The following is an 18,957-nucleotide window of genomic DNA, read 5'->3' on the forward strand; positions in this document are numbered from 1 at the left end:
ACACACAGAAGCACTAAATGGCATGACATAATCAAGATACATAGAGCTAGTCTACCAGAGTTGGCTTGGACTGTCTGTTGTCTCTTCATTAGAACTTTGGTTCTGACTCACATCAGCAGCAGTAGTAAAAATGTAATTAAGAGAATAGCTTATTTGTAGTTCATCATTACTGACTATAGAAGCTAGGCTACACCATTTGTGCCAACCACATCATCTTATTTTACATAGTAATTCTATGAAGTCAATAATATTAACATTCTACTATTAGGTAAAGAAACACACACAAAAAAGAAGTTAATTGGTGGGTTCACACATTTGCAAAACTTGGGCACGACAAGCAGATGCATAAAGCAGTATTTAAAAACTTATTAATTCTGATTTATAATTAACCTCTGATTAGTGATATTTCTAGGTCGGCAGTCCAAGCATACTTGATCTTTTTTCTTTTTGTTAGAATCCCCAAAATATGCTTAAAATCATATTTTATAGTATAGCAGTTATAATGCCCAATTTTAACCAAGAAATGGAATATAGTAACTGTTTTCCTCATATGTATGTCAGATCCAAGTCCTTCTAAATTAAAAATGGCCAAAATTATGTTGCTGAATCATTTCATCTGATTTTCACTGACATTCACCAAATTCTTGCTATGACAGGAGATGAGTGGAAAAAGGGAACAGAGCAGAGGTTTTTATGATCTCAGGCATAAAAGACAAATGCATGAATGAAATATAAGAGAGAACAGGGTACATGACAGAGAAGACTCAAACGGCACTCTTTGTTCTGGGAAGAAGTGGGGTCACGTAAAGATAGGCAGGGTGCTGTCTGCTCAGGTCAGGCAGCACCCTGCCTATGTAGCTTTTTCTGACCCATGACCCTAATTCTAGCAGCATGTCCACTTTCTCCTTTTTCCTCTATTCTTTTCCAAGCAGGGTGGCAACTTATACACCGGAGCTAAGGGATTCATTGATTGTATCTCATGCAAATGGAAGACATAGGGTTTGTAAAGAAGTGGCTCCGATGTGGATTTTGAGGCAGGTACCAGTGATCAAAGGTATAAAAAACAAATGAAGGTCTTGCCTCCTGGGACCTAACAGTCCAGTGGAAGGCAGTCTGACAAATGAAAACTCACACTAATAATATAGCCCCATAAAAGCAAAAACAAGATTGAATCCTACTTTCCAACCATTCCCCTTTCCCAATTTTCTAAATTTCTTATCTTATTGGAATTTTGGAGATTTGAGAGGAGTGCAAAGCCATGGGGGAATGTGGCTGGCAAACTTCTAGGGAATGGAGGCCCAACCGACATCCATATTTAGATGGGACCAAGTTAACTTTCACTGGTGGCACCAAACTCAGCATCACCAAAGGACTCTAGGGCTGATCCCTGAACTTCTTAGGTTTGTCATGGTTTTAATATTATACCTAGTAACAACAGAATATTGGAATTCTACCCAAATGAGTTTGGTGGACCTCAGTCATCACATATATTTTAATTGCCTTACTATACTTTCAAGAAATATGGATGTAAAAATGGGCTGCTATGAATGTTAACACAAGGGACATTTCACCCAATATGAACATGGCTATTTCCCACTATCTGACTATAAAGTCAATTTGAATCATGTCAAATTTAATTTTGCAAGATGCCATATTAAAGGCTAGGAAAAAATGAGTCCAGTTTGAACAAATGAGGGAAGGTTTTGGGGAGAGGTGATACTTGGGATGTGACTCAGAACAGTAGAGTTGGGCCAGACCAAGTTCAAAGGAAGTTGATACTCTAAAATTTGAAATCAAAGGGAAGAGAAAAAAGACTTCTTGGGTTGGAGAGCCATGTCTGTAAAATACATACTTTGGGTCAAGTAAAGAAAACTCAACTAATTGAGAGTAAAAACCAAGAGTAAATTAAAGCTGTCTTATAGTGGGCATCCTATCCAGGTTGAAAATATTCACATTTTTTAAAAAGATTAAACCAGTCACAATTTACAATGTGAATACAGTAAAGGTAGTGGTGAGACTGCTGTTCCAAACTCAGGAACACTCTGACCCTACACCCACATTCATGAACTGGGTACTCACAAGTGTGATAAAGCTGAAAGATCATTGAAAGCACCTTCAGGCACAACAGAAATGTCATTTCCATGTAGAGAACTGAAATAAAAAAAGCAAGATTAAATTTCCAACATTTCAGAGAGTTCAGAGGAATTCCCATGAAGGTATGAGGCCTGGGTTTGTAATAAGCATTTTAGTTTGTTGAGAAAAGAGTTCTATTCAATAAATAGCATTCCTACAATTGGATATCCATTTGGAAAAAGCAAAGGTAGTTCCTACCTCACATCATCTAAACAAAATAAATTCCAGATTGAAAAGTTAAATGTACAAATAAAGCTAACAATCTATTCAAAAAAAGCACACTCTGTTGTATAATCATGGGATGGGAAATGCTTTCCAAAAATGATTTAAACCCAAAACCAGAAATGGAAAGAGTGGCAAATTTTAACAATATAAAAATACATCCATATGGTAAAAATCCATTTAAAAAACAGAATGGGAAATATTTGCAAAATTATTCAATACAAGGATTAAGTCCTTTATAAAAAGACCTCAAAGCCACAGTCCAGTAGTAAATGCATAATAACATCTACATTAATACTGAAAAAACAAAGTACCTAATGGGAAATGGGAAAATGATATGATCGAGCTTCATTAGAATAAGAAGCACAAAAGCTCAGTAAACAAACAAAATACACTCAAATTCTTTAGTAATTAGAAATGCAAATTGAAACAGGAATGGAAAACAATTATCAATCTGTCAGAGAAAAATAAAAGAATTAATAGTATTCAGTGTTTGCAAGAGTACTTTGAATAAGGTACTCTACTAAGCAGTTGATAAAAAAAAATAATTTGTAAATCAAGATAATCTTGTGTGGCAGACAGCTTGACAGTTACTTTTGATATTCTCCCCAAATACTTGACAGTACCTTCCCACCCTAAGTCATTGCTGAAATGCCAGACCTGCACCAAAATGAATGCACAGAATGTTCAACACAATACCATATAGAAGAATGAAAATTCATAATTAAGCCAAAAATAGTAACAATGATGACAATTACCTAAGTTATGTTTCCTCAACCTAAGGAATACTCTACCAGTTAAACAGTTGAATGATCTCTATATATTATAGAATGAAAACATTCTCAAGCACATGTTACATAAAAATAGCTAATGGCAGAACAAGAAAAGATCCTCTTAATGACTTTTAAAAGTTATATAGCTGTGGGGATAAATATAATAAGACATAAAAACAAATGCTTATAAAGAAAGACCAGATGGGCACATCAAGCTGTTTTAACTGTTAATTATGAGGAAGGGGAGTGGGATTGATTTTTTTTTTATATATAAAGTACATTTTTGCAATAAAAAATAAATGTATTCATGCACTATATGATTTCTACAGAAATTAAGTTTATTTCTTCAAAAATTAATTGGAGCTATATAAAATGCACATTTTAAAGTTATTTATTATCAAACAAATGGCTCTGCAGCAACAAGTATTATAAAAGGGAAAGTCATGTTGTTCCCATCAAAAATATTGAACGATGATAAAGTGCGATACAATTTTCTTATTTCCAAATTTATTGTGAATCCAAAGCATATATTCTGACAGCCAAGAATCAACAAAACAGTAAAATCATTGAAAAGACACCTGAAAACTCAGATCGCAAAGAGAGGAATTTGTTAAACCCAGGATGCTTACAGTAATCGAAGAGACTTCAATCCATCGAAGGTTCTCGGAGGAATACATCTCAGACGATTGTAACTGAGAATTCTGAAAGCATACATAGGCTGATTTATTTTATTCAGGAATCTGATAATGCCCAAAAGTCATATTTTAAATAAGGTAGTTAAGAAATGAATTCTCTGAGTAACTTATAAATTGAAGATATTTACACATGATATACACTATCTTTGTGTTGTATCCCTAACACAACCTCCAATACTTCCCTCTGCCTGCACTTCCCTCAACAATTCCCTCCCTAAGATCATTCTAGAGGCCTATGGTAAAGATCCCCCCTAACCCTCCCACAAGCATTGCTAAATGACTCCTTTTTATCACCGCCCCCTCCTCCCCTGCAGAAACCAATAGTTTCTGTAAAATCTGCTGTTGTTTGAGGCTTGGTCTGTTTCTCCCAATGAAATTGACATTCCTTGAGCAGATAGACTGTCTTCATTCACCAGGGTTGGCCAGCATCAGATAAATGTATTTTTGTAGCAAGATATAATTGAATACACAGTAGGACACTTTCACACTCACAAGGTGAGGAGCTGAGTCATGTTGCTGAAGCTCTGATTGGAAAGGGTGCTTATTCTGTTGTTACTTAAGTCTCTAAAGGAGAGAGAGAGAGAGAGGAAAAAAAAAAAAAAAAAGACACAGTTCTATTAACCATAACAGAAATATTATTGATTCTTAGAAAGACGAAGCTCGGCCTGTTAATAGTTATAGCAGTATTGTTAGCATTTGGTACTATCTGAAAATCACAAAACACTAGATTACTCTCTTGGGTAAAATGCAATGTTATTTATATTTATTTGCATCCTGTTCTGTTCAAATCAGTAGCAAATATATTTTTTGTCAGCCAATGAAGCCTGGGCATGATGGCCAGTCTCACCTTGCAATAGAAGCTTGAGAAAGAGGTTTTCCCACAACCCTCTGCTATTGTTTCCATGGACTTGGGCTATTCTACAGAGAACTTTCTTGGAGGCAACCCACAATAGACATACTTTATAGAGGAATAAACTTTTGTTCTTGAAAGTCTCATCAAATATACAAACTATATCCTCACTGATGCACACGCTCACTGCTACAGATATTCAAATTTGATAACTAAGAGAAACCCTAATTTAATCTCATCACAATATATTCTGCCCTCTGACTCACTGGTCCTCAATAAATATTTATTTAATGAATTATAAGTAAAAGATGTTGAATTTTTTATCAATGCTAAATTGCTATTTATAAGTATAGTTGTACTATGTATCATAACATTCTATGAACTTGATTTTATTCTCATTACATATTTATTTTTACTTATATATTCACTATTCATTATGTATATAAACATTATATGCATTCACTAATTTTTTCTGAAGCAAAATTCAAAATATGAATAAATGGAAGATTCAGAAAAGAGGAGGATAATCTATTCTTTCATTAAAATTTGAAATATCAGTAAAATGGACGTATAAAATTTTGAATATGGTAAGATTCTTACTAGAGCCTTATAATTAGTATTTTCACCTGCTTAAATACCAGACCTAAATTTAAACATAAATGTATCTAATTTAGCAAAAGGTATTTGTATAATCAGTAGCTAGTAAAGCCATTTTTGGATCCAGAAATCTTAGTTCTCATTTCTAACTAGTTTAAAATAATCACATGCTGTACCACAAATGCTCCAAATCTGGTAAAGTGGTCCCCTGGAAATTGCAGTAAGTTTATGTTTTTTTTTTTTTTAACAGAATTTATATAGTCAATACTAGTTTTAGAGTGTTTGATTTCACATATTTTACAGAAAATTGAAAGGGTCCACATGTTAACTCACCTCAGTGTACCTAGGAAAAAGTCTACATTGGATATGCAATGTTTTCTGCTCTTCTAGGTTCCTAGAAGTCACTAATTAGGAATAAACCTTCTTATTCCAGGAACACTAGCAGTCTTCCTCTGAAACTAGCTTTTATACTCTAAAATGAAATAGATGAACTAATAAGGTTTTTTCCCATTAACAACTGTCATCTTTCTTGCTGATTTTTATGTGCTCTGAAAAGCTCTATCAATTACCAACAAGGCTACTCTAAAATGTGGCATTATGCATGACAATTGTATACATTATAAGATGGTGTGCACATAACTAGATCAAAATGATTGTATATTTAAATATCTTCTATTTATAATTACAGATAGAAAAAATGTTTACATTAATAAAAGAGATTATTTTAAAAGGATAGCAAATTAAACTTAAAAAAACTTTAATATTTTGAAATTTATATTCAGAATCTCAGTATCTTTATTTTCCTTAAATACTATATAAATATATAAGGATTTGATAAAATAAATGTTAATACTGTAACCATAACTTACTTTATAATACTTCACATAAGAAATTTAAGCCTAATAAACTAAATTTATAATGTATTTTCATTAGTTATGTACCATCTTTTGCTTAAAGAATAAACACATTGTTTTATTTCTCTTTCTTTCAACTTGCCTTATCATAAAAAAGTCATTACTGAAGTTTTACTGTGTTTCTGTAATATTTTGACTATTTATATTTTATTACATTTATGCTTCTTTGAATGGAGGGGAAAATTTTTCCAAGACATTCTATCTCCTGATTGATATTCAATGAAGATGTAGCTAGTGACCCAGGACCACAGTGATCAAGGAGGGAAGCAGCTAACTGTAAACAATTTATATTATCTGAAAGGGTCACTGAATCTTCTACCCCATCCCCACTTTCATGATATAGAATAAGTTAAAGATGGAAAAATTACGTTACTTACATAAGTGTTAAATGTTTGTAGTTAGAGAGTTCTTTGGGAACCAGTGTAAACTGGTTCCCATCCAGATATCTAAAAACAAAGAAACAATATTATCTTCTTATAAATTAACAGGAGTGAATCATACAATCAGTGAATGGTATTTTAACTGAAGCAAGGAACAACTTGGCAGTCTTTATCTTAAGATTTCCTATGCCATTCTGGAATCATTATTGAAGAGAAGTAAAGAGAAAAAAAAATAGTCGTCCATCCAATAAAATTCTCTGTGGATCACTTAGGCTAAATCATAAAACCAAGGACAGACTGGTGCACCCAGTGCTTTGTGGTTTATCTAACAAAGGAAGGCAAGCATCCAATCATGTGTCAGCAAGAAGGCTCATCCAGTGCATTATATTTTTAATTGGCTTCCAGTTTACTTGCTTTTATGTGGGGACAACACCATGAAATTCACCAGCTGGTAACAAAACCTGGCTGCCGTGGCCAGTGTTAACCCTCTTCACTGCCTACATATGTATTAATACACTTAAATGTGTGTAAATAAAACGGGAAGGTTTAAGGAGATATTTGGGTATTTATAAGTAACGAGGCTTAAGTTAGAAATATTAAAACAGTTTTTACAACCATATATTAGCTTGGTGAGAATAATTTAGGTCTCATAGAATATTGTGATATTTATTCAGTGTACAAATATAGCAAATATATCTGAAAGTACTAGTGAAGTAACCAAATATAAGAAAATTTTCTCTTTCTTGTTAGAGTCAGAAGAATAATCAGAATAGGCTTTCAGGTTAAATGACCAGACACAAACATAAATGAATGCTGAAGTTATAACCATGATATCACAAGAAGAAAAGTAAATATCATCTCCTCCCAAGGCTTTTATGTCCTAGAATAAAGATGGTGGAGGGTACAGGTGACTTCAAGCAACTTGGGCCACCAGGCCATGAATGCTCCTGCAAATGATTCTGCCACATCAGGCACGTGGCCTTCCTATCCAGTGTAGTGGTCATTCTTGAGATTCCTGTTTAAGGTTGGTAATTTGCTGGTTATAGACTCTGAGAAGTTGCCTATGTTAACAATCCATTTCTAATATTTCAAAATGAAAACATCTGTATAAAAGGGATGAGCTGTCTAAACATGCAATGGATGTGTGATTCAATGTTGGTATAGTTTATGCCTCCTGATGCTTGCTCAAATGACTTCATATTTTTGACTCCTTCCTTTCTCTCTTTTAGCTGTTTTCCTTGGATCCACTAGAGGGAAGCATCGTCCCACATACTTCAGAATTCTGTTTTTACTCCAGGAAATGTCACAGCAGAAGGACAAAAGGACTCAGAATGTGAGCTATGAATGTTTTCATGTAAACAATCGAAGGAGGAAGTTACATGGAACTGATTAGAAGTGATGGATAACACTTGTTCAGACTTGTCCACCAATATGTACTTATTTTGCCAAGTTCTTTAATATTGTAATATAATACACAGAAATTTCTAATATATACACATATGTTACTAGAATGAATGATCTTGCTGATTTGGTGAGGTTCTAAGGATAAGCACTCTGGGAGGTAAAACTTGAATTCTAAGAGACAAGGTAATATTCTCATCTCAATAACCACCTTTGTCTAGGGAAAAATACTACTTTTTAATAATTTGTACTGAAACAGATTGACGATTCAGCTGACAGCAAAAACATAGATGGTATATAGGCAGAGTGAATCAAGCAGGTTTTCAGTGAAGCTTAATATAAAAATTAAAGAATGTTTAAAACCATTTGATGGGGACTAGGGTTGTGACTCAGTGGTAGAGCACTTGCCTGGCATGTGCACGCACTGGGTTCTATTCTCAGCACCACATAAAAAATAAATATATAAAATAAAGATATGTGTCCATCTACAACTAAAAATATTAAAAACAAAACAAAACAAAAATTTGATGGGGTGTGGGTCACAGATCATTTAAAATTGTCTAAGGAGAGATTTAGCATCAAAGGTGATGAGTGTTAAGCTTCTGCCTGGACTATTCCTAAAATTGAGGCTTTGTGGACACTGTATAGGCATGTAGCCTCCCCAGAGGGAGGGCTATGGGGCCCATGTGGTCTTTAGAAATAAAAACATACTAAAACAAGGATGAAGTATTTAATTACACATATATAAAGCAGTGCTTACAGCTAATTAACTGCTGGGATTGGTAGTAAAAGAACACTCGACAGCAGTTCAAAGATAAAAGGGATGCTGTGTGCACATGTGCTCAGACTGTGCTGTGTTCTCTAAATGTGCTACTCAAGACCAGAACAGGATCCATGAACAGGACGTGATTAAAAAATAAGTTCCTTCTTTATGTCGTACATTGCCAAAAGTTTATCAGAGCTGCCTGTTTGTAATACTCATCTGCACGAATTACAGGTACAGTTCTACACAAACTACATGTGCATTAAAATCATTACAGGTTCACGGTTCCATAGAATCAAAAATAAAACAGAGGCAAAATGGTTCAGTTGGATTTATATCAAGCATTTGCACATCAAGTTTTAGTTTAGAGATAAAAGAATGGAATGAATGGAGCAGGCATGCATCCGTATTCCAGCAGCATAGTCCTTGAGTGACTCCATTCCACATGCAGCCAGGCAAGCATGCAGCCAGGCAAGCATGCGCAGAAAGTCTGAAGTTGAAAAGTTGAGGTATGTGGGTATTAGGCATGTAATTTGGATCTAGATATTGATTATGAAAATGTCAGGGATTACTGGCCTTCCACCCTTTAGGATCTAAAGCTCTTTGATTTAACAACAAAAAATTAATGCCTCTTTTTAAGGGCAAAGGTTATGCCAGCTACTGTCACCTCTCAGATAATTATTTATCTTACAGGTAAGATGCTGTCCCAGGGGGCATAAAGGTGAAGAAGAATTAACCATATGGAATATCCTAGATACTGTAAATAAATTAACCATAAGCGTTTCTCAAAATGCATTCAATGGCATATTCCTCTTGTAAAATGCTCTATAAATAAAGGGATATAAGGGTGGATAAGTGTGGGAATTACCCAATATTTTACCATTCTCACTTGGAGCTTAATACTGAACCTCAGCATAAGAAGGGCATTGAGAAATCCTACTGTGAAAAAGGAAAAACCACATCCAACCAGCAATTTCCAAGATCTTGAACTGGCTGTTACGTTATGGGCTTACAGTTTTGCATGATAATTATTAACCATCCATAGAATATAATTTGCGAACAGTATTCTAAATAGTTTTGTTTGATCTTCATTGTCCTCGGTGTGTAAAACATTCATTGTTAGGGAAAGGGAAAGACAGGTGCTACTTACAGCTCTGTGACATCTCTTGGAATACCTTTGGGCAAGACCTTCAAGCCCTTGTTGCTACATCGGACCACTGTATCCAAGCAAGTACATTCCGTGGGACAGCGAGAGAGCGGGGAGCAACTGCTGTCATCATTTCCTAAATCAATAGAGGAAAGGGCCAGATTTGTGTTTCTGAAGGGGCTAAAAGGGATTTTATGCCACTCAATGAACAAACAAAGGTTCTGGAGTCCCACGATCACGAATATGTAGAGCAATAACTTTACAAGTTGATACCACACATTCTCTGTGCCACTATTTTCAGATTGCCTAGGGCAGAATTTCAAAAAATAGTTCACAATCTATATTACCAACATAATCATATTTGTTCAGTTATTTAGACTTTCTATTTTCAATTAGAGCATGTAAATGGACAGACTTATGCAAAAACTATACAAAGAGACATGAAGAGACACAAAGGGGCAGCTTAATCTACAACGTTAAAACAAATTGCATGGTCCCTCACTTTAAAATACAGAGCTCAAATTAGTTCTCTGTTCACTGGTAATAATAGAATCTGCTCTCCCTACCTTAAGTGCTATTACAAGAATCAATTGCAATGATAGAGCATTAAAAGTGAAAACTATTACTTTTGTCAGATTTACGAGAACTTCTACTTTATAAGTCAATTGCTTTTCTCATTTGAAAATGGTAGTTCCTAAAAGAGATGCCAAAGATAATAAAGAAAAGTTAAAATGAAGCTATATAAATAGTATCAATCACAAGTTGGAAACTAGAAAATCTTCTAAAACACTCAGAAGCTCACATCAAGCAGACTCAGATGTGAAAGGGCAAATCTGAGGAAACAAGTGTCCTGCTTCCAAAACAAAATAAACAACAAGCAGAGCAAAATATGCACAGCCCTCACATGCTGCAGGGAACCAAGGCCTGCTGCACATTTGTGAGGAAAGCGACAATGGGCATGTGAATACCTGGGACCAAAGATGGCAAGGGTCTCTTACCGTCATCACAGGTGAAGTCCTGAATGGCCACGTCCTGGATGGGGATTTCTTTGAGGAAGTATGGTTTCTGACACCGAGGATTTCCAGTTACAATTCTTTTCTTCCTGAGCCACTCTCCCAACCAAGCCAGGTAGCAGTTACAGTTAAAAGGATTGGCCAAGAGATTTCTAAGCACCATATGCAAGAAATGTACAGTTTAATTTAGGATTTCATTGTCTTCTCAAAACCTCATGCTGTATCTTCCTGCACTGTTTCTGCTGGAAGGATTCCTTTTTATTCTTGTTTTCCCATCCCCCATTCATTTGCAATTACATGCAACATATACTATGTATATTTTTGCTAAAATATTTATGCCTAAAACTTAAACAATAACAACACTTGCACAAAAGAGAATTCTTCAAATAATTTCATGTATAAAAGACAGTGAAGGCAGCAATTTGGAGTTTATGCAGTGGATCCTGATAGATATCTCATTTAGAAATAATTTAAACTTGTCAGAAATCTGACTTACTGTCAAACTTCCCTGCACTGATAATGCAGTAATTTAATATAAAGATGAAGGCTGATTACCTTATATTATTGAGTTTAACCTGACAACAGCTATTTCATTAATTTGTCATCTCAAGATTCCCATCTCTTATTTGCTCCAGAGAATAGGTTTCCTATCTAAACTGACAGCTGAGTTGATTAAATGCCAGTTATAAAAATGAATTTACTTCTACAAATTTCAATACTTTAGGCATCTCACTACTTCAGCACAAACCTATTGACAATCCCATTATTTATAAACATGCCATCTTTAATATGCGCAAATTAGTCACTCCATGTAAAATGTCACATTTTATGTGGAAAAAGGATTAAGTACTTTACTGATGGATGGATGTTTCCCTGAAATGATTTTTTTCAGTGATTTGAGCTATGTTAAACCTACTTTATTTTTCTCCCCTGTCTTTATTCTCCTCCTATTGAGTTAGGTTAGTATATTTAGACAGCAGTATGACTAGGAAATCATCAGTTATAATTCATAATTTCAAGCACTGTTTTTCAGACACTGACCTAAAGAAGGCCTGAAATGTATTCTTTACAGGTTTTTTTTTTTTTTTTGACACTTTCTAAGTTTTGTCTATAGACCGACAAATGTATTTTTTTTTAAATTTTCAAACTGTCTACATAAAATATATTCTTGGACAGGCTCAACCTATTTCTTCAATATTTTCCTAATATCATAGTAAATGCCCTTTAGTGAACAGCTTTTATTATTGGTCCGATTCTCAATGTATCTCTTGTCACCATGAATGATACTTTGGGCACAGTTTGCTGGCAATAGCCTATCAATTCTGTTTTTATGATATATACTGAAAATACTTCTATGTGAGAACAATGGGTGCCAATACTTCAGTGCAAGAACACTGGGAAAAACTCTAAAATTTCATTTATTTGCAACATTATTGAGTTATAATAATTTTAAAAGTTTAGAAATTAAGTCTCATCATTGATCCCATGATTACAAAAAAGGACTGAAAACATTACCTGTTTTTTTTATTTTAATGCAATGTTTACAAAAATTAAAATAAGTCTAACATGAACAAATGGGTCTCTTTTTAATACCTAAATCCTTGATTAAATTTTTATGAAATGTCTAATAATGTGCTAAATGCTATTAATAAAAGTGAGAAATACCATATGCTGAGTTGCTAATACATAAACGAAGATCATCTTTTCATACTTACAGAGTAGATAAAGAATGGAGAGTATCGAATGCCCCTGGTGCAATCGTGGTGATTTGATTGTCATATAAAGAAAGCAAACGCACGGAACTGAGTCCAATGAAACTGTCGTTCCCCACACAGCTTATTCGATTACTTCTCAACATCCTGAGGGAAAAAGGAGGACATTGTTATGGAGATACAGCATCAGGCAATCAATTTTGCCTATTTGAGAATCAAAATAATCCCTCTTTACAAATATGTAGCATTCATTACAATTTTTTGAATGCTCTCTTGCCACTAGAAATCACCATGTACTGAGAATGTCCAGTAAGAGTGAAATGCTTAGAGTCATCAATGATTAATCATTTGCAAAAAGGCAGATGAGCTTGTAGGGATTTACAATTCTGTGATCAGGGTTGAATGTTTTCTTTTGATGCTATAATTTTGTTTGCATGATTACATAATGTCCTAATTCACCTACAGCTCTCTGAGTCCGTGGAGCCCTGTGATTTGTGTATTCATGGTAGTATGATATTTGAGGTTGTGCAGAAAGGAGGGAGAAAAGAATCAATAGCTGCTACAGATGAGGAACTGAGGGCATCCAGGGGCTCAGATAGTGAGTCAATGTCAAACAGTGGCTGGGGAGCTGGACACGACTGAGTATCCATAATGCTTGCACAAATGGTTTTATTTATGAAAATGTGTTCATTGTTTCAAGCTCAGAAACTAAACATGAGGCAAAAGTAACAGACCTAGTTGTCCACAATGAAGTTTAAGTAGGTTTATCATGGAAAAACTCTGACCATTTATTTTTAGGTTTTTCTATTAATAGGATTAACACTGCTATCATTTCCTCATCAGAGCTAAAGATCTGGCTTATTTCAGAAATCTGAACTAAACTATTTATCTGTGGGCCTTCAAAAGGAGACACATTTTTAAAAGTTTTCTAAAAATTCCAGGTGAATATGTATAGTTGCTATAAATCTGATTCAGAATTCCTGTGCTATCGATGCATTCGTTAATTTTTCTAAACATGAGTTAATCGCTCTACTAGAAGACCACAAAAAATAAGAGAGACAAAACCAAATGAACAAACAAGAGCTGCCTTAAAATTACAGATCACCCTATAATAAATAGGAATCACACACTTTTGCTTTCTATGTCAACTGATAAAAAGAAAGGGTGACGCCTTCCTCAACAAAGCCTTGTCTTACGTTAACAAACAATGCACAACGGGAAAGTACCTCCAGCAGCATTCTCCTTTGTCATAAAAAAGAAGAAAGCACTTGGTCTTACTCTTATTCAGAGTCATGGACCCAGGGAAACGTTGGAGAAAACTTTACTCTCTACTGCTGGAAAAATCTGTAAGCACACATGTGCACCATGTTTAACCCACAATGTCAAAGAATTCAAAGACTTGCTGAAATAGAAACATGTAGTACCAGCTCTTAAGAGCTGGTAAGTCTAAGAGAAATTAGGATGTGTTGCCAAAATCTTTAGAGCTCCAAGCTGAAAGAATCCATGAAGAAGAACAGATAGTTTCAGATAAACCTACTCTAAAAAGCTGTATACCCCAACTTTGGTGCTAAAAGACTCTACTTTGCTTGTAGCAGCATAGGTGGATTCAGGAAAAAGCCAGTGGGTGCCCAACTCAGGTGCCAAAACATAAGAAGCACAAAAACATCCACAGGAGTAAAATGAAAGAAGAAAGATAAATTCAGAGAGTTTCTTTCCAGGAGAGTCCTGGGAATGCAACTAGAAGAAATAGCTTTTTTTGGGTGATGTTATAAACCGAATTGTGTGCCCCAGTTCATACTATGAAGCCCTTATCCCCACGTGCAACTGTATTAGAAGAGAGGATCTTTAGGGTGGTAAAATGTTAAGTGGGGCCACAAGGCTAGGCCCTGTTCTGAAAGGACCAACAGACAAGCTTACTAGAAGAGGAAGAGACATCAGAGCATTCACATCTGCATGAGTACAGGGGAAAGGCCCTGTGAGGCACAGTAGGAATGACCTTCTCCAGGTGAAGGAGGAGCCTTCACCAAAAACTCTCCCTATCAAGAACCTTGATCTTGAACTTCCAGCCTCTAGAAGAGTGAGAAATAAATTTCTGCTGCTTAAGCCATCCAGTGTATGTTGTCTTGTTATGGCAGCTGGAGTGGACTGATATAGAGGGAGTTAAGGCCTGTTCCCCATTCCCTCTCCACAGCACTATCCTGCCAAGGAGAAGCTCCCGTAACAAGATAGTCTATTAACTGCTGTCTAGGAAGGTTTCTTATTGTAGGACTTATGTTCTGCTGAGCTACTTGGGACAGTTCAGGGGAAGGTTAGATAAAACCACCTACAGTATACCTTCTCTACCCTGCTTCCACACACTCCTTACTATCTCTTCCATAAAAAGGCTGAGTGAATATTTGCATGTCATTATGAAGAGGGTCTACATATGCTCATGGGAGGGTTCTGCAGATCGCAGGCTGGTCTTGCTGGATGGTTAAGTTCCAGAGCTTTCCCTGAGAAGTTCACAAAGCACAAATCTGTTCTATGCGCAGGGATCTTTTTGGTCCCATCTGAAATTGGGATGCTACTAACATATCTCACTCATTGGGGAAATGACCATCTCCTTTTCCTCTGTTGAAGAGCCACAATGGACTCTGAAGGCTATCAGTTCCTACCCTCCTGGCTTTACAAGGCTGTCAGGGATTAAGGGAGACAGTGAAACTTGGGCCTCTCTTCACTGCAGTAACCAAAGCCTCTTGTTACAAATATTCACCTTCGTTTCTTCCAAAGGTTTTAGTTTGGTTTGTCTCCCTTCTGGTTTTCAGACCACCACTGTTGTTCAACATAATTATAAAGAATATAAAAAATGTAAAGAATACTTTAAAGACAATGAAACTAGATATGCACTGTAGAGATTTCAAGTAACATAAAAGTATTATATTTACTATTCAACCAACTCCCCATCCTCCATGACCAACCACCTTTGGAAACATGAAGAATTTCTTTCTCTCAAATTCTCTACCCTTGAGCAAGCAGACACAACTCTTAGTGCATTTTCTTTGCAACCAGTTGGTAACAGATCCAGCACCATCCGGTGTCTCTTTTTCACTCAGAACTTGCAGGGGCAGAAACACGCAGCCTTCAGATAGGCTGTTACAGTTCTGTGTTTGCAAGGGTTGGTGGAGACTGAAATTTCAAGTCCTTGGACTAAGAGGGATTATAAGGTGGAAGTGTTTGAAGATAAGGAAAGAGAATGACCATTCTGAATGAGAACAAGGAAGTCAGTGAAGAGGCACCAGAGCAAGGACAAATGACTTCACTGAGGAGACAGGAAGGCCTCTCCTGACAATATGTCTACAACGTAAGGAGCACAGGAATATTGGAAAAAGGGACAATGTTTACCTTTACAAAAGGTGTGTGTGTGTGTGTGTGTGTGTGTGTGTGTGAGAGAGAGAGAGAGAGAGAGAGAGAGAGAGGGGAGAGAGAGACAAGAGAGAGAGATGAGACAGAGATGGTGTGGATGAGGAGGATACTAGAGGTCCTCCACCCTCCCAGAATCAGGATGAACAATGAATTTCGATCCACTGGTAGGAGAACTGCAAAGTAAATCAGAAGACTTACAGAGTTTTGAGACTTTCCAATCCCTTGAACATCTTATGCCGAACACTTTCCAAACGGTTACTTGTGAGAAGTATTTCATTTACCCCAGACGCTCCTTCAAATGCTCCCTCCTCGATATCTGTGATCTTATTGTTGCTAAAGTTGCTAAAGAAAAAAAAAAATTGTGTCAGCCAAGAGTAAATGATATCTCTCTAACAAACAGGACACATGCTAGATCATTGTTTTCTACTGAATAAAGTCTTCCACAATGTGCAAGTTTTCTCACTGCCTGGTACTGTTCAGAGAACTGAAAAGACACACCCCTTACCCTATCTGTGAAGTCAAAGGGACAGTAATATTAAGAGGGAATGTCTATGACCTAAAAAAAAAAAAAAAAAAATACCAGTCTGATTCACTTCAAAATGATCCCCAGAAATTTCCCAGAGTACAAAATTCTTGAGGCTAGGCAATGGGTTACATAAGATCTATGTTCTTTGCAAGGTTCAGTAAGGAATTTTCCTAGAAATATCTCCGATTCAAACTGTTTTGTGAATTAGCAACTAAAAGAAAGTAACTGAATAGTGAGAAGGAAGATGGGCTAAAACCTCAGTAAACTGTATCAGAAATGTACCTGATTATAGGCTTATTCCCAGTTAAACTTCTCATGTAATATGTGTGAAAACAACAAACAACTGTCACTGTTATATTTGAAATCAGATAGTACACTGCTTGCCCAGAGAACAAGCACACCCAGTTCAGGGAACATCTTTCTAGAGCCTCTTTCTCTTTCTCACTGCTCGCTCCAAGAACAGGAGTGGCCCCCTACCCCACCCAAACAAAATAACTTTTTTGTAGCTCTTTATTTCTCCCATAACTTTGCTCATGGTAGCTGTTCAGTAAATTCTTGCTGCCTTGAAGTCATCTTACAGATAAAAAAGAAGTATATTTAATATTAGTAAGAAAGGGAACAATTAAGAAATCACAGAACATTTGGGAGGCAGCATAACATGAAGGTGAAGTGCAGGGTAGTAGGTTTGGTCAGCTCTGCACTCACTGTCTGAATAAGCATGGGCCAGGGACGCTGTGAACACAAGGATGTCCTCCAAGAGGTCTCCTCTCCTGTGGAGGGTGCTTCCTTGTCCTTACCTGCTTGGCCTCTGTCCCCTTCCTCACTCCCCTTCCTCACTCCTTCCCAGGGTTGTAGGATACAGAGTGTGTTGAAACTGCTGAGTTTATGAACTTATTTTAAAATATGAGTTGTGGACACGTAGTAGCAGATGAACTATGAAGCCAGTTTGCCAATCGTTAATTTCCACTATCTTCTAATGAAAGTTTAATGAAGCAAAAAGTCAAAGAGTTGACACAAATGTGCAGAAAGAGAAGTCACAGCATGGTTTGGGGAACAGTAAAGAAAGTTATGAACATTGCTGAACCCATTTTAATGTGCTTAGATTGCTGGATTCCTGCTGTGGCCACATAACACACCAGCTGTCTGTGTTCTAGTAAGATGCTAAAGCTTTGGTTGGCATTGTTGGAACACATAGGAAGATTCTTCTTAGAGATTACCCCACGTTCACATATGGAAATCTGCCTGGATTTTTTTTTAATATTTTCCAATTTCCAAGGAAATGCAGATAAAACTTTAAAGGAATAGGAAAACACAACGAAACACTTGAGAAATTTAACATAGTTAACAAATGGACTTACATTTTACGTAACTGAGGAAGTTTCTTAAAGATTCCTGTGGCTTCCAATACTGTGAATTCATTATTATTGAGACGTCTAGGGGAAAAAGGCAGACAGGAAAGTTTCATTACTAACACGTAGGAAGGGATTAAATATAAGTTTATCACACCGAACTACATTGTTTAATGATAACTTTAAAATAAATATAGTACAAATATCACAGAGGATTTTGGGAAAGTAAAATTTTTTTTAAATTTCACTTGAATTTTACTTATGGAATAAAACATGTTAAGAAGTGCACAGGAAGGAAAACCAATAATCAAAACCACCTCTCAGTAACTTCCAACTTGTTTTTCACGATTGTCCTTTCCCTTTGTATTTTAGACATATTTTTCATAATCGCTTGTTCCATATTTTTTTATTTGCAGCTTTATTGAAATTCAATTTACATCCCATAAAGTTCACCCTTTTTCAAGTGCACAGTTCAGTGGTTTTTAGTGTATTCACAAGTTTGATCAACCACCTCTGTCATCTAATTCCAGAATATTTTCACCAACCCATAAAGAAACACCACAATCATTACCAGTCACTCCAAATCTTACCCACCCCAACCCTGCCAACTCATAGTTTTGGCAACTATTAACTTCCTGTTTCCATGGATTTTCTTATTCTGGACATTTCATACAAATGGAATCATACAAAATATGGCCTGTTGTATTTACCTTCTTTTGCTTTGTATGATGTATTAAACCTTCATTCATATTGTAGCATACATCCTTAGTACTTCATAAATTTTATGATTGAATAATTGCATGGACATTGCTATGGTTTGGATGTGAGGTAAACCCCAAAAGCTCATGTGTGAGACAATGCAAGAAGGTTTAGAGTTATGAGAGCCTTAACCCAGTCAGTGAATTAATCCCTTGACAGGATTAGCTGAGTGGTCACTGAAGGTAGGTAGGGTAAGGCTAGAGGAGGTGGGTCATTGAGAGCGTGCCTTTGGGACATATATTTTGTATCAGGCAAGTGGAAGCTCTGCTTCCTGATCACTGATCGTCATGTGAGCTGCTTCTCACGGCAACACTCTTCTGC

The 18,957-nt window shown here is 36.1% G+C and overlaps 1 protein-coding gene across 2 annotated transcripts in view; it reads right to left on the bottom strand.

Annotated features, from left to right (window-relative positions):
* The window catches only part of Slit2 (slit guidance ligand 2), a 344,949-nt gene that overhangs the window by 51,584 nt on the left and 274,408 nt on the right, over positions 1 to 18,957 (bottom strand). For both annotated transcript variants that reach the window (XM_047566500.1, XM_047566498.1), the window contains 9 exons: positions 17,887 to 17,961; positions 16,201 to 16,344; positions 12,604 to 12,747; positions 10,874 to 11,040; positions 9,879 to 10,011; positions 6,562 to 6,630; positions 4,316 to 4,387; positions 3,758 to 3,829; positions 2,080 to 2,151 (listed from right to left, as the gene is read on the bottom strand). In XM_047566500.1, the coding sequence (XP_047422456.1) occupies positions 2,080 to 2,151; positions 3,758 to 3,829; positions 4,316 to 4,387; positions 6,562 to 6,630; positions 9,879 to 10,011; positions 10,874 to 11,040; positions 12,604 to 12,747; positions 16,201 to 16,344; positions 17,887 to 17,961 (948 nt within the window). The remainder of the gene's footprint in view (positions 1 to 2,079; positions 2,152 to 3,757; positions 3,830 to 4,315; positions 4,388 to 6,561; positions 6,631 to 9,878; positions 10,012 to 10,873; positions 11,041 to 12,603; positions 12,748 to 16,200; positions 16,345 to 17,886; positions 17,962 to 18,957) is intronic.

Source organism: Sciurus carolinensis, chromosome 10 (assembly GCF_902686445.1).
Source record: "Sciurus carolinensis chromosome 10, mSciCar1.2, whole genome shotgun sequence".
In the NCBI taxonomy this organism is placed as follows: Eukaryota; Metazoa; Chordata; class Mammalia; order Rodentia; family Sciuridae; genus Sciurus; species Sciurus carolinensis.